Below are 27728 nucleotides of genomic sequence, written 5' to 3'. Positions count from 1 at the left end.
CACTAGCTGTACAAAGAACTCATAGAATTTGATCAGGAATGTTGGATTCCCTGTGTATATTTGGATCCACAGCAAGATGGCTTTCATACAGGTGATTTATATACTCCTATCTAATAGAAACTACCATTACAGAGAACAAAATAACCCTAGAACCCACAAACAAAAATAAGAAACCTAAATTCTATTGCGACATAGCAGCGACCTCTCACACATTCATCCCACGGCAGAATTCCAAAATAATGGCATGATCCAGATCCCACTGCAACCAATGAAACATTTGCTCTTGTTTTACTTAATATTGAACCATCAGATGGAATTGGTTTGAATTTGGCTAGGCATTGGCTGACAACAAGGTGTGCTCTCATTCGCTTTCATTGTTTGATGTATTAAGGTACAGTAAGGGAAAAAAAATCACAGCACAAAAAAAAAAAAAAAGAAAAAATTTTACTAGATTTTTACATTTAGTAAATGGTACTTAAACTCCATGGACATGAAAGTAGTTTTAAACTTTACCTTCGAAATTTTACTTTTTTCAATATTTCATAGAAAAGAAACGCTCTAAGATACCGTTTCAGACCACAGAATTATTACAGAACATAAAGATTATATGCAAGGGCTTAATCCTTTTCCCGACAAAGATGGTGGCCAACACCATTTGAACTCCCATGGGACAGGGGTCAGCTGAGAATGCGCCATGTTCCTAATTGGAAATCTCCTTTGTGACAAAAGAGTCTTCTGGCATACACTTTGCCTTTGTAATTTGAATTCTATCAACAACTATTCCTAGCCACAAGAGAAATATTTTTAGGCAATATATTTGTATAGTTTCACAAAACTATGTTAAAGAGAGATGTGTGGGTGGGTTTTTTTTGTGTGTGTATGTATTTATGTATGTATGTATACATATTTATGAGCTTGGGATGATTTTCTTAAAATACTTAACTTCACTTACATTATATCTTACATTGCAAAATGTACAGACACCCAGTGTTCTTTTTTAACAACATATACAGGTGAATTTATAGAGCCTTATAAAAGATTTTGTGATTCCAAATTAAAAACCATAGAAACATAACCAAAGTAATGGAGAGTGGTTTATACCTCTGATAGTACATAGCGCTCATTGGGGTAATATTGACAGCTGCATCTTTGGCATTGAAAATTCCTCACGACTTTTTAGACAAAATGTTGTTGCTTACAGCTTTTTTGTTTTTTCAAACAAGAAAAACAGGATTGACCAAAATACGAATTTTGGGGAAGTACTATTAAAGGTTTATTTTATTTTTGTTTTTAGCAAGGATAGCTTAGGAACCCTGAATTATCTTCTCGCTTTAGTGGATGGTGTAGACTGTATGAATCCATTTAAAAATCAACTAAGTTGTACCACGCTTTTCGGAAAATTATATATAATATAATATATATATATTTTATATTTATTTAGAAGCTTTGAAATAGTACAGTAAACACTTTGCAACACGGTGTATAAACTACAGAAATGTCTTTGATAATTTTGTGGGTCTTCAGATTAACAACATTTTTACAACCCACAGGTGAAAAGAACATGATCACAATCTCTCTTGTAAAGTTGGAATAGTTTGGGGAACACTTGATCACACAAAAATAATATAAAACAGTCAAGTTTAAAACAGTGATATTGCATTTATAATGCACATCTCTTTTATCTGTACGATTGGCTTTTTGTGGTGAATATAAACATCTAAAGGGCTCAGTGACATTTTGGAGAGAGAAAGATATATAGTGCTGTAAACAGGCACACACTGATCAGAGAGGCAAGATCAGTTGCCTCTGAAGTTTCTACAGTTCTACACATTTCAACTCATTTCTCAGGCCTGCTGAGAGCAATTAGGTCCTATGGTTGGCCAGGATGTCTCCAACAGCACACAAATCCTTCAGTTACACAGAACTGGATGGCCAAGATAATGAAGTTGAAAGCTGATGCTTTTTGTTGGTCGACTTTCTTTTGTGCAAATCATGCTGCTTCAGGTAAGTCCTGTAGAAGTGACTAGCATATCCTTTTCCGTGCTGCAGGAAAGAAAGAAAGACACTTCTGAGAGGAACAAAAATAAAAAAAAAATTCAGTCTCCAACAGTTCTTAGGTTTAGGGTTTCTTAGGGTGTAGAGAAACAATCAAAACTTGTCACAAACTGAGGCTGGAAATTCCCATTATAGCAAACAGTATAATGTTGATCCACTTTTCAGAGAAAGCCTCTTTTTGAGGCTTGATAGCCTGAATACCAAATTTCATAGGTTGTTTTATTATTCTGTCTAACTTGTCATGGCAAATATTCCAATGTGCCTGTACAGAATCAGTATAAGGCAAATATTCAGACTTACAGGTGAAGTATTACTCAAATGTCACAGGCTAATTTTTCCCTAGTTCAGCTTGTTTTTTGAAGCAAGATCTAGAATGCCCCCTAAAATTCAGAAGCTAGTTTTCCTTCTCTTTCAAAGTGAACCATTATCCTCATCACTAAATGACCCTTCAGTCTGGTTTGACAGATGAAAAAAAATGGTGCATTAGTGCTACAATTCAAATTTCAGCATTTACTGTCAGGCTGAAAATTAACTCATGTTACACAAATGAAGAAGGTCAATGCATTAGCAAAGCCATATCCTAATCCAGCAGCTGCAGTAGCTGTATTACCTCAAGACACTGGCTAATTTAACTGTAATTGGGAGCAAAAGTAACAAGTGATTTGTACCAGCATTCAGGGAGACCCCAGGTTAAATTCTGATCTCAGTCACACATTAAACCAAAGAACTAACTCACTTACTCAAGTATTATAATTAGCATCAGCGCCACTCTTATCTGGTAAAACTTAGAGTGATAAAATCAGGTGTTACCTTAGCTCCAAACACACTAAATCCCTACCTGAAATTCAGTCTGATGCTCTGTGTGAAGTTTTACAGCTGAAACAAAAAGGAATCTTAACTTTCAAATGGATCTTTAAATCATGTACAGGTTGATGCTTGCGTGGTGACACATAAACACATCCAGTCTCCGTTCCATTTAACATAAATATATACATATATAAATATAAAAATATATATTAGCCATGCTTATTTCCTAGACATATATTCACCAGTAAAGGTATGAAATCTGGGTACTGTATCACAAGGAAGTTAGATTGGAAGTTAGATTACTTACAGGAAAATGTTACTGTGAGTGTTGGATGTTTGTCTGATCTAGCCTGCCTATGCTACAGGGTGCACACAGGAAAACGTGAAAAACATTTCTGCATTTGTTCAACATACAGAAATTTGCCAGATGTGTTGTTAAAAATAAAACATCTAATAGACGAGGTTGTCAATGTTTCAGTTCTGTAGCAAATTAGTAGCAGAATTAGAAAGAATTTTTAAAAGCTTCTGCCAGGTGTTTTTTAAACAATGCTTTTAAGAATAATAAGATCAGAACCTTCACGATGCAGTAAATGATCAGATTAATCCAGTATCCAAATATCTTTTAATGTATATTTTTTTAATATTACAAGAAACAACCATTCCAATAATGGTAAAAACAAATAACAGGACTTATATTGGATCTTTAAAATTTTTTTCCCAAAGTTCAGTCATCATTTCAGTTCTCTTGAAAATATTTAGGCATAGTTGTCTAGATTGGTGTCTGCCACTGAGGAACTCGTGCTGCACTACAGACACAGGAGGAGTTTGCTGGGAGAAAGATAAACAGAGATGCAGCTGGGGCAAATACTGCTTTTATGCAGCACCACTGCCCCTCTCCTGTCTGACACTGTACTGATGTGGCACCATCTTCCAGATAATGCAGAGACTGAGTTACTGGCTGTGTCTGGCCTTTTGCCATGGAAATTGAGGCATTTGGAAATTTTTAATCTCCATTTAACATGCTTATACTACAAAACAATCAAGCCCTTTTATAGCAATAACTAAATATTATGCATTTAAGTTGCAGAACTACTGCAACTCTCCCCACCTACAAAAATTGTTGCTTTAAATCTTAAAATATCCTCTGCCAACACATAAAAAGCATTGGATTTTAAGGGCAACTTTTGGCTTTTTTTTTTGGTTCTGCACAGAAATTTATGTGCAAGCAAATCTCTGCATGTCTGTACCAGTTTCCGTCTTTTTACAGATGGGGAATATAAATCAGAGAGGTTAAATGGAAAGGAGGGTGGACTCAACTTAAAAAAGAGAGCAATGAAAGTTCTGACATCTGTTTCCAGTTCTCTGTGTGCGCATGCATGTGTGTTCATAAATAAGCTTTTAAATAACAAACACTAAGCCTCTCTGTATCACAATTTCTCCATCTGTAAAATGGGAATAACATTGCTTACCTATCTCCTAGAGGTGCAGGAAGGTTTAAATCACTATTCTTTATAATCCACTTTGAGATCCAGAGATGGCAAGTGCTATAGAAATGGAAGTATCACAGTCAGTGTAAGAGCTGGAACAAGAACACCATAATTTCTGGTGCCTAATATCTCCTCTGAGATCACAGCTCTCTCTTTCATCCCTGTTTTATCACCTGATCCAAACTCTCAAACTAGTACACAGGGAACCCTCAAGTCTGTGTGAGTATGGGTAGTCAGAAAAAAAGGCTTTAGTCACAAGCAGTTCCATAATTCTGACCATATAATTCATACTAATTGTACACATATTCTAACATTATTTGAGGTGAGCAAGATGATTGAAGATTCACAAGCATTACAATTAAAATTCTTAGGGTAGAGGATTTGTGCTGTATCGATTCTTCCTGGAACAACAAAGATTCTGAGCATTACAGCAAGAATCCTTAATGCATACAATTTATAGGGAATAAGATATAATAAGATAAAATAAAATAAGAAATAAAAAATAAATAAAATAAAATAAAATAATAAAATAAAATAAAATAAAATAAAATAAAATAAAATAAAATAAAGAACCGGCAAAAATATATTAAATTTCATTTGTTGCTCAAGACACCCTAATAAGCCTCCCATCCATAGTGAGCTAATTTTGTGTAGACTGATAAGGGAAGACATGTCAAGACATCAGTGGTAGTTGAACAAAAAAAAGAAATTAAAAATATTAACACAATAAACAGGAAAGAGAAAGCAAAGTATGCAATAATTATTCCTAGCTCATGGATCAGAAATGAACAGAAAATACTGTAAAGCCCCTGTCTCTTTAATAAATCTTCCTTTCACCTTGTTGCAAATCATCCAAACTCGATGTTGGATTACTACTTTATAACTGTGAGTACAGGCAGGAGTATTTGCTCTTATGGAAAAGCCTAGAAGGGATTGCCTGTGCTTGGAACATCTTCAAACTCTCCTAATCAAATTTTGCTGCTGCTTAGCAGTGCTAGCTAATCTAAAGGGGACAGAGAAAGGGCTCAGTGCTTCCCTCCGCAGCTGGCAACCCAAGCAGCAAAATAAAATCCATACTATAAACCCATCCTATACCTTTTATAACCATTGTCACTTTCCCTCTGGACTGTGTTTAAGAACTCCATAAGCTCCCACAGCATTACTCCTGCTCTTAGAGAGCAACCTCTGAGTCCCCCTAGAAGTGCCAACAGCCTAAAGATCCAAAGGAACTGCTAGACAATAAAATTTCCAAAGAATATAAAATACCAGGCATGCTGTTTCTGTTACAGATATACCCCTGATCCCCCTTCACTTAGCAGAAAGATGACACAAACCCCTTTCTTTTAAATCAAAAACACCCCTGCAACAGCAGAACAGGGGTAAAGCCACTATGTAAACTCTTTTCTTGTTTCAGAGCTGCATTTATTAAGTTCAGACAATATCCAAGCAATATCTGCCTTCACATAGGCTTTGGTGCAAGCATTCAACTCACTGTCTTCTCTTGGTCCTCTGTACAAGCTGTGTGCCTCACCATGCCACACAGATCAAGCCTTCCCCATAGAATATGGCAAATTATAAAGGAGCACAGGGTGCTGTAAATTCCTGCATTTCACTCAGAAACAGCCCAGCTATTCTGGCTTCTCTTGCAGGGAGCAATAATTTAAAAAAGGGGTTAATCACCTCATATGCATGACGCCAAGGTTGGTTTTAAATCTGCGTTGTTAATTTTAAGTGTCCTTTATATTTTGATGGTTCCCCTTCCAGTCTACATGTTAACTGTAGCATATGAAACATGGCTCTTCACTAAGTCCCATCAGCTTCACCAGAACCAGAAAATGATAATTCTGGTGGACCAACCAACCAACCAGACTGCAAGTTCATCACTCCTGCTCTAAATCCACCCAAGCAAACAGAGACCGAAACCTAAGCAGCGGTAGAATGCGTTCTGTCAGAAATAACCTGGCTGCTCCTGTAGGCTTGGAGCTCAGACATCAGCTCCAAATATCAAATATCAGGCATGTTTTTGTTTTTTTTTTTTTTTTTTTTTTTTTTTTTTGGAAAGAGGTGAACAAGTGAATGGGAATGCAGAGCAAGCTGCCATAGCTCCCTCACCCTTCGTAGTGGTGCATCCAGGTAAAGGGTGAGACACACGGCTGGGGCTGGGGCTGGGGGATGGAGGATGGGGGTTACTCTGCTGCCACCCATGCTCTGTGGATAAAAAAGCATTCCAGTCACTGCAAGGGTCAGTTCAGTATATTTTGCAATCCATAAAGTCTTTTTTTTTTTTTTCTTTTAAAAGTGATCTATTACTTAAAGAAGTTTGCTAAAGCATTGCTAATAATATTTTATGAATATTCCGTTAATGGCATTATAAAAAGAGAGTGTCTCACCCAGGTCAATAAACTTTGGCACACAAATATAAAAATAACATTTTACTCAGATACCTTTTGCTCATGAATAAGTTTAGGGGGGACTCTTTTTCCTTTTTTTTCAAGGCTTTAGCGCAAAGATTTTGTTCATCAAATCTATATATTCTGTAGCCAAATATTGGATAAAACTCCTTGCATTCCAGATGCCCATGTTTAATTTTACACAATTAATGTGGGTTTAATTTTTTACACAATTAATGTGAGTTTAATTTTACACAATTAATGTGATACTTTTGAACTCTGAATTAACAAATAGTTCGGGGGTGGGAGGAGTAAAAAAAAAAAAAAAAAAGAAGGAAGACGGAACATACTTACTTTTGCATTTGAAAATATAGACAAATAATTCAGTAAGATCAAATCTCCCCCAATGTCAGTGAGTCTGCTGGCTTTGGTGATCACTTTAGGATGTGTCTGAAGGGCCCTGAAGGCCACTAAAGGTGTTAGGTGACAATGAGACCACGTTGTGTTCTGCCTGCTGAATTTTGGCATGTGACAACACAGGCAAGGCAGGAGAAGCTCTGTCATTTTCCCCAGGGTAGAATATTCCCCCCCTCATAGCAATATGGCATTCAGCATGGCTGAAATGCTCCTTCTGGCATCTGCAAAATCCTAGATATAAATATTGTTCCTAAAATAAACCCACAGCATTGGGACTGATGGGTACAATTACCCAGATTTCATGTGAAACAAGAAAACCAATTGTGAGCACCGGGTCTTCAGGCTGTGAATAAATTAAAGTAAGCCAAAATGCAAAAGTTTTTATTGCTGCACTGAAAGTTTTCTGGAAACAGGCTTGATTTTAGCTAAATAAATAATCTCCACAGGCCATTAAAATAATTTCTTCATTTGAGAGTATATATTTACTTCTGGAACAAATATGATTATCCAAAACAAAACCCCTGTCTTTTGTTTAAAGGAAACTATATAACCACATATACTCTGCTTCTCTTTCTCCTTTCATGGAGTGCATAACATTTCCATGTCTATATTCATTTAAATCAGTTCAAGAAAGAAGGATTCTCAACCATGCCAAAATTTGACAGTGCTGGATACTGCACTGACCATAATGCATTAAACCTGACAAGCAGTGTTACCTACTGCAGGGAAAGGGGGAGAGAGGTTTGTCCTTTGCTCTAAAGTACAAAACTGCCACTTTGCAAATTTGAACATCATGCTCCAGACCAACAACAGATTTTCAGTATTTTTACCAAAACATTTTTCACCAAATTGCTGATTTACACATATTGCCACTTATTTTAGCTTCAAGATTGGAAAATAGATAGTTAAAAAGTATTAAGGTATTTTCAGTGTTTGGAACATGCAACTATTTTGTTATGGAAAGTGAGATCCCCGATAAGAATGCTGACACATCATGACAGCCACTGAAATAATGTTTCTCTGGTGCTAATGGTTGATCTGAGATTTATTTGCTACCTGGACTTTGCTAATCCTCTGGAAAAGGAAAAAGAAAAAAGAAAAAAGGGAGAAAAAAAAAAAAAAAAAGCTTTTTGGTTCTTAAGAACAACTACCCAATTCCCAGTTCATGTAAGCAGTGACCTTAATCAACATGTGCTCTACATCAAGCACATGACTAAGAGGGATTGACTTTTGAATCAAGCCCTGGATTTTGTCATCAATGTTCTGCTGCACACAGGATACTTTCATGTGCATTTGATTTTCTGTTCTAAATGCAGAGAATTTTTCTTTTCCACCCCCAGCAACAGCCAGAGGCACAGTAGATGTCAGATTTGATTTATCTCTGTCTCTGATTATTTACTACCCAAACAATGCTTTTTAGTTACTACAACTCAGCAGAGAAAAGCACTAAGCTGTATTCTAGAATGTACCATAAAAACACAAAAGACCATTTCTTTTCCACAAGATACAGTGGGAATAAAGCTTCTTTGTCTTTCTGTACTATTATAAGCACATTATCTACCTGAAAACACTAAAGATAATGCATGACATCACCACTGAAGTCAGAGAACCACGGAATATTTAAATTTGCAAGAGTTCTTATAATTATGTTCTGTGTTAAGGCCTATTAAACAACTCCCAAATTACTCCTGATGTATGTCAAACTTAAAGCACAGAGCATATTCCCTAAGAATATTTCCAAATTCTCTGTCAACCATTTATTCTACTTGCATACATGTCGTAGTACCAATTCACATTCTTTGTAACTCACTATGAGCTAACAATTTTGGTATCATGCTTAGCAAAACTCCTATTTGATTCCTTTCTTAATTTTTTTAATAAAAATTGCTTATATGTATGCGTGCAGCAGTAATTTCTCCTCCTCAATATTCTTTTCTTTTTCTCCATTTGTTTTTCTTCCTTGTTTTAAAAATTCACCATTTTTACTGCATTCTTACAAAATCTGCAGTACACGTTTCTTTCAGCTGACAAGCCTGGAAATGAACATTTCAGTTTGAGGGTTAACCAATGCAGAACACATTAAAGGCCAGCTACTATGTGACTTAAAATTTTCAGAGCCCTGGGGAAAAGAGGAGGGATAGGAGCCATTCCTCCTAAATTGCTCATAAGTGCCTCAGTTCCCTATGGATTCCAGGGAGAAGCAGACATGTAGATCACCATTTGGTGGCCTTCAGAGGTGTCTAAATTATTCATGCAGGGTTTGGCCTGAAATAATTAAATTTACTTTTTCTTACATGAGGTAACATGCATTACATACAGCATTACATCAGCATCACACAATGAATTCCTATCCAATTTATCTTTGCCATGATGTTTTTTTTCCAACATTCCTCTTTCCTAGCAGGGATTAGCTGGCATTAGGACCTGACAAGTATGTTCCCACTCTTTTTTCTGAGTGTTTTATTCTCTGTTTCTAAAGCACACTGCTTGTCATGAGCAGCACACACTCTGATTTCAGGGAGTCTTTCCCACTTTACCAAGATAACACACTTAAGTGCAAAAAGCCTTCTCACAAGCCTTTCAAAGCTTCTGTTTTTCAAAATCACATATTGTCTTGTTTCTATCCATAAATGAAGCTTGCCCATCACCATTCTTTAGAGTTAAGACGACCAGAATGAAATGATTTATGCCTACATCATTAAAATTCCTCAGCCATATCAAGCAATCCACGTGGGCCACAGCACATGAACATATTCCATCTATATCCAGGATTGGTCCCTGGCACTATGTCCCAGAATTTTTAGGGAAAAAGAAGCTGCTTGACACAGGTTGAAGACAGGCCACAGAGCATCACCTTCCAGTGGTGGAAAGGATCCTGTTTAATTCATCAGAGTGGCCATAAAGAAGCGTGGAAGTACAAAGCACACAGTCCTTTATCTCAAGTGGAGCAGAAAAAAAGTTATTACTGCATCTCATTTGTAAGGTAGGACTTTTTTTAGATCTCAGAGTTCCTATCAATACCCACAGCTGTGTGCAGCTCTATTCAATTGTCATCTAAATTCCAATTGAGCATAGATGGATGTTAAATTAAAGCCCAAACAGTCAACTAAAAAAGTCACAAAGTGACAGAATTTTACTCTGACAAAAGATGAGTTCACACTATCAGCATCTACAAAATCCCTTATGAATAAAAAAAAGGTTGTGTTCAAGCAGTTTCATAATGGATCTTTTTCCAGGGCTGAATGCAGTTGTGATGCTGAAGGTGAAAAAGATAAAGTGAGAAGACTCAGCTCACTTGCAAAACCAGGAATCTGTCATCCCTGGACTTCTTTGGGGGATCTACTCTGCATCCTTTATTTTTCCTTTCTAAGCCGCATTACTTCTGATGACCTCTAAAAATGTCATGTAAAATAACACCTTTTACACATATGAAATAGGTTCATGCGTATGCAAAAAATGTAGATTTACTCCTGCAAGTACTCATACAAGCATGTGATTTTCAGGCAGAATCTAGGAACCAAGTTCTGAAAATTTGCTTCTCCATGTCCACCGTATTTTCTTCAACCCATAAAGACCATTATCCTAACAAACAAAGAAATCAAATTGCCTCAGAAGAGTTTGGATTTTCAGTGAATCCACACCATATTTAGTTTTTCAAACAGGTATTGAACTTAAAAATAATATTCTTATTGCATCTCCTACTTCCTCTCTAAAAAGGTACCCAACACCTAATTTTTCACTTTTCTGACCTCGCCACGCTGCGCTCCTAAAACAAATATATTCACAGCTACTTCCCAGCAGCAGTCATCAGACTGCTAGCATGGAAATGTGGATTCTCAGTGGTTCATGCACAAATAAAGCTGTTTACAGGCTTGCCAGACAAACAGCAACACCGATCCCCACAGCGTGCTTGTCCAAACGTGAGAAACAGATGCGCTTCCCCATCTCGCTGCTTGTTTGTTGCACTCTTTAAATGCTTTTCCCTATGTCTTCCCACTTAGGGCAAGGCAAGAAAAAGTAAGAAAAAGGAAAGGAAACCCCCTCTAAAAATTAAAGCAGTGGAAATGACCGTGGAAAATCACAGTTATTGTGCACAAGAAAAGATCCAAAGCAAGAATAATTGCCTGTGCTCTGCAGGGCAAGGAGTTCCTTGGGCAGAGGCACGCAGAGAGGAGATTTGCTGTGCACAGACCCAGGACCAGGCACACACTCAATTCTCCAGCTCCTGACTGTCACAGCAAGGAGGTTTTGTGCACTGGAGAGCAGCATTTATTCATTATGAATAGAATTTTGCGTATCAAAAATAAATAACTTCAGTGCCTTTGAAAATTTTAACTGCAAACATCTCCATGCTTCCCAGAGGGACTCGTGTCCCTAAGTGGCTAAATTGCTTTTGGCATAGGATTTAAATTGATGGGACAAAAGGCATTTTGGAATTTTAAACCAGCATAGCACACTAATCTTAAAAATTACTCAAAAGTTTCAAGCAAGTTTTCTGCTAGGTTTTTCAGACTTCTTCATACTCCACTGGTAGGAACACAGAAAATGGTATCTCATCATTTAAAAAGAAAAACCTCCACAGATGGTATATGCACAGCACGCATAAGCACTGCCAAAATTGACCTAAATGAATAAATATAGCAGCAGTCTGAGATAGCTCAGATACACGAGACTTGCATTCCAGTCAGAAGTGGCAAATACAGATTTTTACAGCCATTAGAGGAAAAGAAGCAGTTGAAATTCTGTATTTTAAAGACTAATTAAAAGTATAATTTTCTTTCAAATAAAACTCACTAATTTTTTCTAACTTTTTCCAATTACTTTCCTGCACTGTAGCTGGAAAGAGCTCTAGAGTTATTTAAGATAAAAGACATTATGTAAACTCAAGGATGGGCACAATTTTTAATCAGTATTTTGTACAGTGGCAGACAATTTTTTTCCAAGACCATAGTTACACAAACAGCTTGAAGCAAATAGTGTTTAATAGCTATCACCTGTGCTTTAAAATTAAAAGAACACATATTTCACTTCCTTATATTATTTCCATAAAAATTGATTAAAATAATGTAATTTATAGGCTTTACTGGGCCACAGCCAAGTTTTATTTGCTGTATTTATATATTCCTTTCTAATCTGGCTTTCTGAACTACCCATTTCCTTTCTATTGCTGCAGTAATGCTCTGTAAGTGTTCTTCTCCTTGAGCAGGAGCTGCAAGAGGAATATATTCAGAAGAAGAACGTGAACCAGTCGTGAGTGCAAGATAAAAATACCTTTCAGAAGTTATGCAATAAACACTGAGCAGTTGAATCATCAGAAGTGGTTTACTCAAGATCATAAAGAACCTACTATTATGAGTAAAAGCACATCAGTGTCTTGCTCTCCCTAAGTTATATTTTAATTAGCACACACATTGAAGTCTTATTTCAGGTGTAGGAGGTTTATTGTAAGATTTATTTACCTAACAGGGGTGATGAATTTGAAGCAGCAAACTTGAGGTATGAGGAAATAAATCTGATCATTTCAAATACAGCAAATATGGGAGTGCTCTAGTAGACTTTTTAGAAAAGAAAAACAAAAAATTCCATTAGGTTTCTCAGCATTAGTAGATGGTGGCCCTTCAACTCATCCTCTGTTTCTGCTGAGCAATTTTGCACAAATCTGTGCAGAAATCAGAGCTGTGGCCTGTCCCAGGGATAAATCCCTGAATATGAGTCAGGAGCTTCACTGTGGCAGGATATCCACAGAGTTTTAACTCTTTTTGACCAAAAAACTGTATTATTCACAAAGGAACAACTTTTTACTGTGCACACGTAACTTGTTTATTCATGCCAATAAAAAAATTTGTTTCAAAAATTTTGTTTTGTACAACTTTTTTTAATCCAGCATGATGATGTTTTCTTCTTAGACCAAGAAATCCAGTTTACTGGAGCTAATTTCTTGGGTTTTACTTCTGTGCCCTTTTACTTCAAGTGGGTGCAAAAATCACAAATTGAATTTATAAACCTATTAATGAAGGGATCAGACAGCTCACAAATTTATACCTGATTTGAATTAGAAATCACATAGGCTAATTTTAAAAGCAAAAATGCAGGCAGGTCTCTTTTTTTAAAAAATTAATCAAGTGTCCCATTCAAAAAAGCTCTTATTGATGTTTATGCAAATGGAAAACAATTATGTCCATCATCACAGCTGTGATAAAACTACCCAAATAATTTCCAGAAATGAGATGTAACTAAACAAATAAAAAATGAAAGAAACGTCTTCCATCATATTGACGGTACCAAAGTGTAATTTCTCTCTCCCTCTTTTTATTTTTTTTTTTTGGAAAGTTGTCTCAAGACAGTGAAGACTTCTTGTTTAAAACACCTTTTCAAATATTTGTTAGACATCAGCAGAAAATGTTGTGTTACAAATCCTGGCATACAGAATTGGGCCTTTATGATCCCAACTAGATCAAAATACACAATAAATATTTACATGCACTTTTTTTATTCCTTTGAAAAATAATCAAAGGATTGTGAGGCACTTCTTGTCCTGGTATAAACACATGAACATTTTTCTCCTCTAGGTCATTTATTCTCATCTAATTCAGGGGTGTGGATAATAACTAGAAGTTAGACTGTGCTTTGTGTCAGCACTGTGGTAGTTTATTTCAAATAAATGGATGGTCCAATTCATAAACATTGAACAACTGTTCAAGAAGAAAGGGATTCTTTCCCCCTTTCCAATCCACCTTGCTTAGACACCAGCTCTTAGGATAAAAGCCCAGCTTTTTTATCCTCTCTGTCCTACCTAACATGATAAAATCCTGATTTATCCATGAAATATGTTGATGGTGGTGGCAATACTTTCTATAAAAATGATACCTTTTCATCAGTGAGGATGAAAATGCCTGAGTGTATGTAGAAAACGTTGCAGAGCTAACAAGGGGGCTACTCTAGAACACAATCATTATTCCAGAATGTCTACCTGTATAAACACTGTTATTTCATGCAGGAAATTGTGCCCTTATGTAGTTTATTTTAACCTGCTTTCAAAGGAGATTAAGCTTTGCCAAAGTAATTTTTTTAGAGCAAAATAAGCATTTCTACATAAAAAGTTCAGGTGTCATGACTGGTTTTGTATATTGAAAGAATCCAAACCTTTTAACAGGAGGAAAAATTATTCTGTCGCTAATGTCAGTATGAAACTTCAGGAAAGCTCTAAAGCATTATAAAATCATTGCCCAACTAGAGTGAACCAGAAATTATATTTTAAAAAAATGAAAGCTATTTCTTGTTAATTATAGACCAAAATACTCCTGAGGTGGATTTAATGGTGCTGTTTCCACTGCCATCATCTCAGGACCTTGTTCAAAGCATTATAAACAGAGCAGAATCAGACTGATAAGGTATTCATTGTGGAGATAGTCTCTGTTATATCTCCTACAGAATCTGGTCCAACAGAGTTTGAATCTTGGATTAGGGGTTTTGGTAACTATAGGAATATTATTTATAAAAATAATGGCTAATATAACCACCACTGAAAGAAAAAAATTGCTATAAATGGTTAGAATTGAAAACATAGGAATTCTTTAAAAGCTACATTTTATTTTCCTCACCAGTGTTATTTCACTTATTTTTTCCAGTGAAGTTCAGAATTTCTTTCATGTTTTATGAACACTCAAGTCATTATGAAAATTTCTTAACTGTCTGCAGTAAGGAACACTGAAGAAATGCACTGTTCAAACCACGTGGATGAACAACAAGTAGTAAGTGCTAGTTGCACAGTAAGAAAAATATGTAAGTTAGGAGAATCCTGGAGTCACTCCATGAGGAAGCTATTTTCAAAAATCTGATCTAATCATAACTTCGTAATTTTTACTCATAGCAATTACCTAAAACTTACAGAAATAAATATATTCTTCAAAATATATTATTTAAGCACATAGAAATCTACTTACATTACATTTAATTCAGAATAATACATAGAATATGAATGTTTATGTGGAAATTGGTGTATGAGTAAGTCCAATGGCTTAAGTGAAAATTCCATGATGGAACAAAAAGAAAATATGAGATTTGTATACTTATCTACCTAACAATTTGTAATAACAGCTGCTGTTTTCACTTGACCAAGAAAGTCAAGTGAAATGCCCTAAACCTCCAACCACAAAAAACCAAATATCCAAATCCCCACTATATGGAGCCTCCAGCTTCAACCACGCTGCCCAAGTTCAACAGGTTAGAACTGAAAACATGGGAATTCTTTAATATCCAAATCCCCACTATATGGAGCCTCCAGCTTCAACCACGCTGCACGAGTTCAACAGGTTACTGCAATTTATGTCCAATTGGTACCATTTTATCAAATGTGTGTGATTTATGTGTATTTTATCAAATGTGTAGGGTGTGTTATCAAATGTGAACGATCAGCTCACGACCCTGGTGCCCTGTAGCTGTTTCTCTGCCTTGCTGCTCTTGGCTGTCGAGCCCAGCAAATAAAAGCACGCAGTTTACTTTCCCCACTCCTCCTTCACTCCCCATCCCTATCACAGCTAGCCTACATTAATTAGCAGCAAGCCTTTGATATGACTTTGCACAGAGTTATTTCCAGCATTGTTGCTGCTGTGCCATGTGTTTCTATGGAATGAATAGACTGTCTGGAGGAACACAGTGACACGAGCTGTGTAGGGGTTTTGTAGCACTTTTTTTTTTCAGTGTGTTTTCAATTCAATTCCCCTTTTTACAACCTGGTGTTTTATTTCCTTCTTGCTGGCTTTGTGCATTGTGGGAAACTTCTCAGGGAACCATTCCACGGTCTTTTATTTTTTTTATTCCTAAGGATGAATTCAAATTTTTCATGCTAACATGCACCACCTTCTTGATCTTTTTGAAGGTGCTGCACTGAATGCACACATTGGAAGAATCCCAGAGCAGACACACTCCGGTGGCACCATGAAAATGACATCTGCAGACACTGCCCCCTTTTTCTGGGTGCTGTTTCTAGATAATTAATTTTTTTTAACTCCATGGATTTCTGTATTAATGCCTGGGGGGACTCTGCTTTTGCTGAAATGTTCCATTTATCCTCATGATTTTTTCCTCTTAGGCACAGAGTCTGATAAGGCTTTCACCTATGACAACGCTTGATTATTTTAGGAGCTTCCTCTAATACACAGAAGCTGTGCTAAAGGGTTTTTTCTGACAGTTCAAATACACTCTATTGATCAATTCTCACTCCATCAAAATTCTAATAGATTGACAATCTTCCTGCATCACTTTCCTGGTCAGATGCCAGCTACCTTGTTCCCAAAACCCCTAAATTACAAATGTATGTCCTATGTTGAGGCTTCTCATTGGTCTCTAATTCGCAGTGTTTTCTAACACATTTTAAGTGACAAACACAACTCCTGACATTTTTTTGGTTACTAGCTCTTGTTAGAAGCTGAAAATTAACAAAACACATAATCAACTGACTCTTTTCTAACTGTTTTAGTCATTTTTTTCAACAACATCCTCTTCCATTTTTCACACATTTATTTAAAATGGTTACCTGGGATGGGTGCTATGCCTGCCTTTCTCTGTCCCTCCCTGGGTAAATACAAATACAAGGAGTTTAGAATCTCTGCCACATCCTTGTCCTCACTAACTGCAGCTCAAGAGACTCACCAATTCTACCCGACCCTACTACACCTGGTATTTTGAAGTTATCTATATTGTTTGCATCCCTTTGGCTATTTTGCTCTAAGGTGTCCCTTTTATTTTCACTAATTACTATCCTCAACGTCACTAGCTAGAATTTCTGCTTTTTTCTGATCACTTGTCGAGAATATATTTTTTTTTTTAAGACACCTTTTAAATTCAAATAGTTTTTGCATTCTGCAATACACCTTTTATTCTTTGCTGCTCATTTTCCATGTGGCCATTTTCAAACATGCTTCAACTTTTTGTACAGTGTTTTTGCTTAATATGAAGGTTCTGTTTCACACATTTTAATTATTTCTTTTAAAAAGTCATTCTGCAGACAAACTGATTTTGACATGGTCTTCTATGCTAAGAAGTTGAATTTAATTTTTAAGTGCAATTACCCAGTGAATCAACTAAGGTTCCTTCCAAAATCAACTTCCTTTTATATACTTTTCTTACCTCATTCATTTAATACATTATTAATAAATCATTTACTCATTTCTACAACTAGTGCTCACTTTGTTTTTGTTGTTCCTGTTCTTTGCTATAAAATTATAATCAAAAACACAGAAAAAGAAAAAAAAGCACAAAACAAAACTAAAAAAAGCCCTCACCAAAATAAAGGAAAATAAACCAGAGAAGCATTACTCTTGTTTTATAGAAATTTTAGTTTTGAGTTTCAAGAAAAAAAGGCAAAACTAAATCTGGATTCTCAAGCATGGATTATGTAATAACACTCATTTATATTGGTTACTTCTGATATTTTACTTCCAATTGTTTATGCCCTTGTGACAGGAAAGTGCAAGATGTAGATCAATGCCTCTATGTAAAGACATTGTTCAACAAAACTACTTATGTTAGTGTAACAAAATTTAAAATCCCCAAACTATCAATTAAATAAGTATGTCATTGCTATTTGAAATTAAACTCCCAGGCCTAGAACAAATCAGAGCAGAACTACCATTGTGGTGTCACCAGATAACAATCATCACTGCAACACCCATCCTGCACCAGCACCATCTAAAGATGTTACCAAACTTGTTACATTAAAATTAGATTTTTAACTGAGGTCACAGTGATGAAATCAATGCTGCTAGATTGTGCCTTAGTGCTGAAGAATATTTTGTAGAAATGAATCATGAAAGATCAGTTCAGCAAAGACTGAAATTTGTTAGGCTGTACTGAAATTTCACACCGGTCTTTAGAATATGACTGGATAATTGGCACGTGACATCTTAGCCCAAAATAAGTAATTCAGCCACAAAATGAGCTGATTGTCTCAGGACAGGTTTTTAGGAATGGCCTTCACAGATCAGAACTGATAGCCAAATTTAAAGTTGTCAGTAAAGTGAATGTAAGGAGAAGAGTGGTAAAAAGAATTCTCCTAAATGAATGAAAATACCAGGACAGCCAATTTAGAAGGGAGAACTGTGCTAAGAATGATCTGTGCCAAAGATCTTCACGTGTCAGGACTGCCAGCACACCACCCCTCAGAACAACTAAATGCTTCAGGAAAATAAATAAATTAATACCATTCAGAGATATTCTTTTCTCTTTTACCCCCAATCTGCTATCCTAAAAGATCTCCGTTGCTTTAAAACAGGGTCAATATTGCAGTGTTAATGTCTTTGGCTTACTTGGGTGAGATAAACATCATAAATTCTCAAAGTCAAGGAAATTACAGTCTCTAATAAAACACAGAATGCATCAAATAGAATGAAAAAGACATATTAGATCAAAGTGCTATTCAAGGGTTCTACAGCTGGCTCAGACTCCAAAAGGAATTACGAAGGTCTCTGAGATCTATCACACTCTTTAATGCCACATAACCATAGTCAAAAGGTGACTAAAGAAAGAGGCAAGATTTTGGAATGAGACAGAAGGCACAGAGGAGCACTGACAAGAGTCAATACTATGTAGGCTGAAAGATGATTAGACTGAGGGCTATTCCTTCCAAACTATGTAAACATCTACTTCAAAATAATATACATACTGTTTATTCACAAGATACTTCTCACTTATAGAAAGAAGATCCCAGAAGCTCTCTCAATTTAACTCTAGTCTTAGAAAACATTAGCCTGGCAACACCAATGTTTACACCATCTACTGAGGAAAATTTTGGAAATAATCCAGCAGCAGAAAACAAAATTAAGTGACTCCCCTGTGGCATTCACATTCTCTGAAAAAATCCCTTTGCCCAGGATTTTTCTTCTGGGAAGCTGAAAGGACTCAGAGAAAAGGAAAACAATTCTTATCTCATTTGCTTCTCCTGTGTTGTGCTCATGTGGAATGTGTTTGGAGATTGTTTACCCACAGGTGATTGTTTCACTGGATTCTGGTGTGAGTTGTTTTGACTCTAGCAAAAGTCACGAGTTTTCATTATTATCTTTTTAGCATTGAGTAAGTATCCTTTCTGTATTCTTTAGTATAGTTAGTATACTATTCTTTAATATAATTTAGTATAATAAAGTAATAAAATAGCCTTCTGAGAACATGGAGCCAGATTCATCATTCCTGCCTTCATCAGGGCAACCCTGCAAACACAGTAACTCCCCCACTAATATTAGCTGACACTTTTGTTGCTGACAATGATGTCACACTAAAAACAAGCAAGATTTTGTCTTTTTTTAAAAAAAGCCCTGAACAATGCCTTCTTCACTGGTGCCTGAATCCAATAGAAGCCATCTCCCCCCCACCATTCCTAAGATTGTGCCTGTATTATTCCTAGCATGAAAAGCAGAAAGAGCTGATTTTTGCTCCTGCAAAGGGAACGCTTCCAGAGAGCTTTTTGAGCAGTACTTACTCAAATATGGTGGTTTGTAAGGCGCTCGTGTATTAGACAGCAGTCCATCGAACTCCTTTCTCTCCAGACTGTTGTGAAGGGCCTTCTCTTTGCCAAAGGTGGAGAAGGACCTTTCTGCCCCGGGCTGGGCTTCTGGTGTTTCAAACACTTCAGTGTCTGGAACGGAGTCCATGCCAGGTACGTGCAGATTGCTGCGGTAATCCGCAGCTTGGCGTCCATCGGATGGAACAAAGGAAGGCATCCAGCACCGATCCGAGTGGCCCAGTGCTTTACATTCCTCTGTGCAGTTGGAGAAGAGATCCATGCCTGCAAGCATGAAAGGAAAAGAGACTACAGATATAAGCTTCGGCATCGTGAGCAGCTGCTGACAGATAAGAGAGATTATGCCAAGGAAAGAGGAGCGGAAAGAGAAATGCCGTAAGAGCTTCTTCTGCTAGTTTCATCTCCTCAACAACAACACGAAAAAAATCTAGCTGTCCTGTCTTCAGAAGTCAAAGACACCCTATAACATGAATAACTAAATGCCAGAATGTCTTACACACAAAAATGCCACAAGAAGAACAGCATCAGAGGTTCTGTCTCATAAAATCCCACCATTTAGAACCCATTCATACAAGGTTTGATTCTGCTTGTAGGTTGATGTCTGCAGTTCACTGGTTGAAAAATACCTGCTTAAGAACACACAAGAATTGTTTCTACATAAATGGGTCTCTGACCAAAGAAATTGAAAGTCTGGACTTAGAAATCACAGATTTCAGTTATGAAATGAAAGCTTAATGAGTCCTATAAAAGAACTGTCTGTGCGTACATCAGTATACAGATGGAGCCCATTGATATTAAAAGCAGATGTTACAAAGTAGGAACTGAGCTTTCAAGTGATCAGGAGAGCTTATTCAATCATTACATCACTTTTTCAGAGACAGTTTTCATTGCTGCTGCAGTAGACCTTGCTATTATCAAGTCAACCAAGAAATGGGACAGAACCCTGTAATAAAATACTGTAATTAGCAGTGCAAAGGCAACTGCAGTCCAGTGTGATGTGGCTGTGGATACTATTGAAAAAATTGTTAATGCTTCCCCTACATAAGCAAACAAATATCCATGCCAACACCAAACTGTTTGCTTACAAATCCTTTAATGCTATTAAGATCTCAAATGACAAGCTATGCTGCTTTTGACTGCTACTTTCAGAGCAGCCTTCCAAAGGAATATTTCCTGGCTGAGAGTCACAAAGTCATTGGATTATACTTGAGAGGAATGGCGTATGAAATCACAGGAGCAGAGTTAAAATAAACACCAGCATCTGCAAGTTGGTTTGTCCTGCTTTTGGGTGGGACAGAGTTCATTTTCTCCCTCGTGGTTTGGTAGAGTGCCGCGTTTTGGATTTAATATGAAAATAATGTTTGTAACACATTAATTTTTTGGTAGTTGCTCAGTAGTGCTTACACTAAACCAGTGACATTTCAGTGTCCCATGCTCTGCCAGTGAGGAAATGCACAAGAAGCTGAGAGGGAGCATGGCCAGGACAGCTATTCAAAGGGCTATTCCATACCGGAGAGCACCATGCCCACTATATAAACTGGGAGGTGGCCAACCATTGCTCAGGGCTGGGCTGAGCATCAATCAGTGCCTGGTGAGCAAGTGTAGTGTCCATCATTTCTCTGCCTTCAATTCCTCTCTCTTTCTCCATTTTGTTATTATTATATTTCAGTTATTAAGCTATTCCTATCTCAGCCCACAACTTCACTTTTTTTCTGATTCTCCTTCCCATCCCAGGAGAATGAGCAAGCAACTGTGTGGTGCTTAGATTCTGTTTGGGTTAAATCAATACAATCTTCAACATCACACTAAAAAAAAAGCTCCTTTTCTTGTATTTATAAAGAGAACTGAGCATCTCAGCTGCGTATCAAAACTGAACTACATCTGTTATAAACACTGCACTTACAAGCACTTCATTAGAATTACAAAAAAAATAACATTACTTGTAACAGAAACAGAAAAAAAATTTGAACAGCTGTAATATAGAAAAGAACACAGCCTGAAGCTGTGCCAGGGGAGGTTTGGGTTGGACATCAGGAGGAATTCCCACTCAGAAATGGAACAGGGAGGTGTTTAAGGAAAGACTCGAGGATGTGCCTTGAACTTTAGGGATGTGGCACTCAGTGCCATGGTCTGGTTGACAAGGTGGTGTTAGAGCACAGGTTGGATTTCAATGATTTCAAAGATTTTCCAACCTAGATGATTCTTGAAATAAGATTCATGTAATGTAGCTCATTTACCAGGGAACATTGTAAAGAACTGGATTAGCTTGATCTCCAGTGTGAGGATTAGTATTAAGAATTCTACCACAATTTTGAACTCTAATTTGAATTATATTAATAATATTTATGTAATATCTCCTACTACAAAAAAACCAACCTCCTCAGAAAGGAACAATGATTACGAGCTATCAACAAGTGCTTGAGTAAGAAAGGCAATCATTTAGACAGAAAAAAAATCAAGAGGAAATGAGAAATAAAAGGTTTTTGTCTCCGATTAATCTCACTTTATAATGACTTTCTAATTTTAAATTAAGCAATATACAATGCCAGGTCCAGTTTAGATTAGAAGCTTGCCTTGATAATTGGCATGCAGAAGCCTGAAAATAAATTTCTGATCAGTGAACTGTTGAAGAATGCAAATGTGAACTGCAGAACTGCTTAAGGAATCAGATGAAGATCATCAGGCAAAGAGAAAAATAGTGCAAATGTAAATTCTGTACTGGTAGTAGCTGTCAAAGACTGAAAAGAAATGCAGGCTTCCCAGAAAGAAATTAGTATCTAACAATGTTTATAAAACCGTGCATGTATCTTATGTATTGAAATATCTGAAGAAAAATACGTTTTGCCTTTCCAAAGATTTAAGGGACAATAAACAAAAAAAGTTATTTCAATTTGCAGACTTCTTGGCAAAGCTACATGTAAAAAACAAATAGCCCTACATTTAATAAGAAAATAATTACAGTTCCATTTTGCTGATAATGTATCAGTGACCATATTAATTGAACATTTCCTGAAAGACAGGAGGAGAAAGAAAAACTTAAAGTTAAATATTAAATGATATTCTTTAGTCTATGGGAAGGGAAAGATTAGAAAAATATTGTTTTAAATATAAATATTCAGGTATATACCCTTTTCTTCCCTTCATGGATCTTTATTCCACCTGGAAAATTACCCTCCATTTTACTATTTTGTTCTCACATCAGCTGCTAAACTGCAAAATGTCTCTATACAAATATTTTTTTGTTCCCTTTTGAATACTGCTTGTCTACTGCAGTGCACTGAATAGTATTATATAACAGCTTATTATAAAAGAGATGTTATAGCCACTATAAATCAGTATTCTTAATAAACAAAGTAATGAATGCAGGGGATATAAAATGTGAGCTTGTACTGAAAACTTTTTCTCTCTTTGAGAGGAGAACTCGTAAAAAGAAAAAAACCCAAATTATATACATTGGAATTTAAATATACCCTGCTGGTATGTAGCTAAATGTAAATGCTTGTTTAGAATGGGAACAAAATGTTCAGAGAGGCAAGGGTTAGGAATTGTTCCAGCCTGAAGCAGTCACAACAGCCCCTAAGAGTTTAACAGGTGCAGAACCAAGCCCTCGGGTTCAGCATTTTGACAGAAAAGAAATTCAAATTAGCAGCTTATTTTCAAAATCCCTGGGCAGCCATGCAATTTACACTGCCTGTGGTATGAATGCTGGCTATTCTTCCCCACCTTTTTCCTGTGGGTCATGGTATAGAATTTTCTGGCTCTAATTGAAAAACATTTAACACACGGTTGGGGAAAAGCAAGGGCTATTTGTGGCTTTCCAAGAAGGAAGGACATAGCATGGTGAAGAAGGGAGACACTCAGCAGAGAACTCCTTCATAGCCCAGGAATCATGCTCTTGATGTATAACAAAATGTGCAGTAGTTTAACACCTCCATCTCCTCTCCCTCATAAATCTGGTTTTATGTATATATATATATATATATATATATGATCCTTCTGTACTAAACTATCCATCATAATTACACATCCACATTAAAGAAAAACCCTTTGTATTTTGATTTTTCCCTTACTTACGCTGTTCAACCCTGCACACACAGACAAACTGAGATTTTAAAGGTGACTCTGAATGAGGAATTTCAAATGTCCTTTGTGGATACAAACAGACAGGACAGTGCACAGAAATTCTGAAAGGGATCAGCATTGCACTGTTCCAAATGCAGCATGCACAGAACAACTCATGGCAAAGGCCACCAGCTCACTCCTATTTTATTACCAGAGGGGCCAGTGGAAAATATGAACTCTCCCACAACCCTGAATTTGCAGATTTTAAAGGAAAACAAACCCCTGTCCCTCCCTCAAAAGCTGCCAAAAACTAGGAAAGGTGTTATTTAGGTTTGATGTCTGAAGTACCTGAACTCAGGTGCTTTGAACCACACACTTGGCAGCACTGCACTCTGGAAGCGCGTTCCCAATTTGCTTCCTTTTCGTATTTCAAAAGGAGAAAAATCAAAATTTCTCTGTGAGTTTTAATTGGTTTGAAAGACTGTTTTGTCAAGGCAAAAAATTAGGCCTAAATTAATTTTTAAATAATGTGTCCTTTCTCAAATTAACTAAGGGAGAAGAACCATACACCAAGACCAACAAGTGAACATTTTCATGTGCATTACTCAGTAAAAGATGTAACAAAAATAAAAAATACAAATTAAATGCTGACAAAGTATTTGTTGCAATGCAATTATTGAGAGGGCTTTCTTCCCAATGTGTGCAAGTTTTTTTTTTTCAGAACCTTTCCTTTTACTTGGGAAGAAATGACATTTCTGTTTCTCCTGTGCTAGTTAAATGTGAGATAGGTGTGATGTAGGGAACCAGAACTTCTCAGAGCTCCCATTCCCAGAACAACTATCCATTTGGTCAGATTATCAACGAGTAAGTATCTCATTTCCCATCATTCATGTTTTGTATTGGTAAATAAGGATAAGGATGTTAACCTACTCGGTAGTCATCTACTTTAGAATCGGACTTTAAGAAACAAAGTTATTATTACTGATTCTTGCTAAGTAATTGGTGTGCTGCCTTGGATAAAACTGACTTTATCTGCATCAGAACATGAATAAAGACTCAAATATCTTGAATATTCAGCTCTTCTAAATCTCAGCTTCAAAGGCCTGTCTGGACCACTGAGATGTCAACATTATGAAGCATGCAGGCCAAGGAAGAAGAGGAGGAAAAAAACTCCCCAAAAAAATAAAAAAAAAAACCAGAAGTAGCACTTAGCTTCAGTCAAAGCACTTTTTTAAGCCATTTTCATGTACACTCTCACTTTATCTGAGATAGACTTTTTGCCCAAGTGATCTTCGCAACAGGATTTAGCTGTCAGTCTGCATAGGCTCAGAGGAAATACTGGTTTTCTCTGTCCCTTTATCACTGAAATTCTTCTTCTGACCTCTCTTACTCTTCTCCTTATGGACACTGAAATATTGCAGCTCTTCTGCCATAATGAACCCTCTTGGCATTCAGCTGATCTGCACTGAAAAGGTGTGAGCCAGTGTTTCACCCTGTGCCTCTGCATTAAACCCTTACCAGTTCCCTTCATAAAATCCAACAGGAAAAGCCTAATTTCAGGTTTCAGCCAGTCCCAAATGTAAACTGTCCAAAAACAGATCAAAACAATGCATTTTATAGGATATACAAGGCAGGATATTTTAATGCATTTTACAGGATATACAAGGCAGTGCATCTACTTGGCTCCTCATCTTGGGCCTTCCTCCCTGAAGTGCCTCTGAGACACTGTGCCAATTCCATGAAAAAAAAAAGGGTAAAACACTCTGAAGGACTCTGCTTGGGAAAGCCAAGTAGCTAGTGAGCAACCACACGAAATAAATTGATGGCACGAGTCCAAATCTTACAGGACAGGTGTCTAATCATACAATTTAAATGTACACACATGCAGAGCATTAATTGGCACCCAAGCTGGCAGTTTCACAAGGGAGGCCAAGAAATTAATCAACCATGGGAAATAAACTAACCTCGTGCTTGAGAATCACTCCTACAGAGCACGGCTGAAATGCAGTGTGTTAGTAAGAGGTAGAAGTGTTGTGTGAGTTGTGTTTGCTCTAAAACAAGTAGCAGCTTTTCTCTCAAACATTTTCAAGGAAGAGCACAGGTCATTAGAACCTAGAGGTTGAGAAACCTCTCCTCTGTTTGCCAAAATCCTCCAGCATTCTTCACCTTTGTGAAGTCATTTTTTTCAAAAAGCTCAGATTATTAATCCAGTCAATGAAATAAGTACTCAATCCACAAAAAATCTGCATCTTGAGCATCTCTCTCCTGCCAAAAGCAGATGCCAGTCCTTTAGTATTTTGTCAGCGTAAAGGCAGGTAATAATGTGGATAATTATGAGGCATTTATATGTTACTTTAATGGGAAAAATATGATTCCCTTACATGCATTTCAGCACATTTAAACCATGATTAAATCACTTTTAAGAAAACATATTTTGTGAAAAGGCGAACTATGATCCAATATCAAAACCCAAGAAAACATTTTATGATACATAGAGCAGCACAATTCAGATTTTTCACTAAATTCTACAAGATAAAGCTATGGCAGCGTGATGGGTTTTCATCCTACATGTTTTCCTTCCCAGTTAATAATTGACCATGGCACCACAGTTTGGATAGCAATGGACTGCTACAGAATAGCTACCTGTGTGCCACAGGACTGCTCACCAGTGACAGAGGTCCTGTGCTGAACAGCAAAATGATGTTTTGCTGCTGACAAACTGCTGGGGAATGAGTTTTGTCTGCCAGTGTGAATTACCTACTCAGTATTTTTCAGGTGCTTTTGAAAACAAATATGATGCTGCATAGTATCAGGTAACATCTTGGGGAAAAAATAAGACAGCCCAAACTGCTGCCACACTATCAATCAATGTGTTTTCCTTCAGTAATTTAGAAATAATTGATTATAGAGCATCAGAATGACCAATGCAATTAAAAAGGCATTCCCTCTATACTTCCTGTAGCTATTTGAGATCAAACAAGATTTATGCTCCTTTTTTCCCCATAAAATTCATCCCCAAAAGCCCGCAGCAAGAGTGAAGATTTATGTCAAAATATCTTGTCATCACTGAGGTAAAAGGGCACACTCTTTGCATTTAGGCAGCATGATTCAGCCTAAAACTTACAGGAAAAGTAGATAATATGTGTGAAGAAGATTAAAGCAGTTTCTACAGAGATCTGTCTTGAAATATTTATCTGAGACTAGCATTAAAAAATGGTGCATGCAAATTATTCTCAAATCTCAGTAGCAATATATGAAATTGGTGTATTCTGAGTTTTCAGTTCAAACTACTAATTGTGAGTAGACCAAGACTAATTGTCAGCTTTCTTTACTGACTATGTGATCACCACTGAAGACACAGAAGTTCACAGATCACATCAGATTCTTAAATGATTTGAAATTATTTAAAAGTACAGAACAGTTTTTTCTCCACTATTTGATAAAATTCAAGTAAAGAAGAATTTACCCCACTAAGGATCAATGCCAAACATGACAAGTATTCATAGTCTACTTTTAAAATGGAGGGAAAGCATAAAGAACAGAGGCACAGCAATACCAGCACAGAATGCATCTAAAAGAAAATAGCTTTCAGTTGATGTGCAACTATGTGATTATATTCCCACCATCAGTCAAAGCCAGCCCCTTCTGCAGATGTTTATTCTTTTCTCTCCTGTTTGGTTATTATGGTTCATTATGTTGAGGGACTAAGCTGATTGAAATGTTCATGGAGATGACTGCTGCAGTAAAATGCGTAAAAGAGGAGGAAAAAAATAAAAAAAAAAAAGGAATGCAGGGAGGGCAGAAGGAGAGAGAGCTTTTTATAACTCAGTAGCCCTGATTGCTGCATCAGAAACAGTGCAAAAGAAAGGCTGGGGGGAGGCTAAATACATGGCTTTTTCGAACAATAATAAATCATACGCCATATATAGGCCAAAAATGAAAGAGGCTCTGTGTTCAGATGTAAACTTCTGGCAAGACCTGGTTTGTTGTCAGGTT

The 27728-nt window shown here is 36.7% G+C and overlaps 1 protein-coding gene across 1 annotated transcript in view; it reads right to left on the bottom strand.

Annotated features, from left to right (window-relative positions):
- Window positions 1-475: 475 nt before the first annotated feature.
- Window positions 476-27728, bottom strand: part of PCDH10 (protocadherin 10) — a 33590-nt gene continuing 6337 nt past the window's right edge. Inside the window, exons 4-6 of the mRNA XM_058803544.1 lie at window positions 19629-19934; window positions 4332-4406; window positions 476-2043 (exon numbers count right to left, since the gene is read on the bottom strand). Of these exons, the coding sequence (XP_058659527.1) occupies window positions 4372-4406; window positions 19629-19934 (341 nt within the window). The 3' untranslated portion in view covers window positions 476-2043; window positions 4332-4371. The remainder of the gene's footprint in view (window positions 2044-4331; window positions 4407-19628; window positions 19935-27728) is intronic.

Source organism: Ammospiza caudacuta, chromosome 4, assembly GCF_027887145.1.
Source record: "Ammospiza caudacuta isolate bAmmCau1 chromosome 4, bAmmCau1.pri, whole genome shotgun sequence".
NCBI lineage: Eukaryota > Metazoa > Chordata > Aves > Passeriformes > Passerellidae > Ammospiza > Ammospiza caudacuta.
This window is presented reverse-complemented; position numbering and strand designations above follow the sequence as displayed.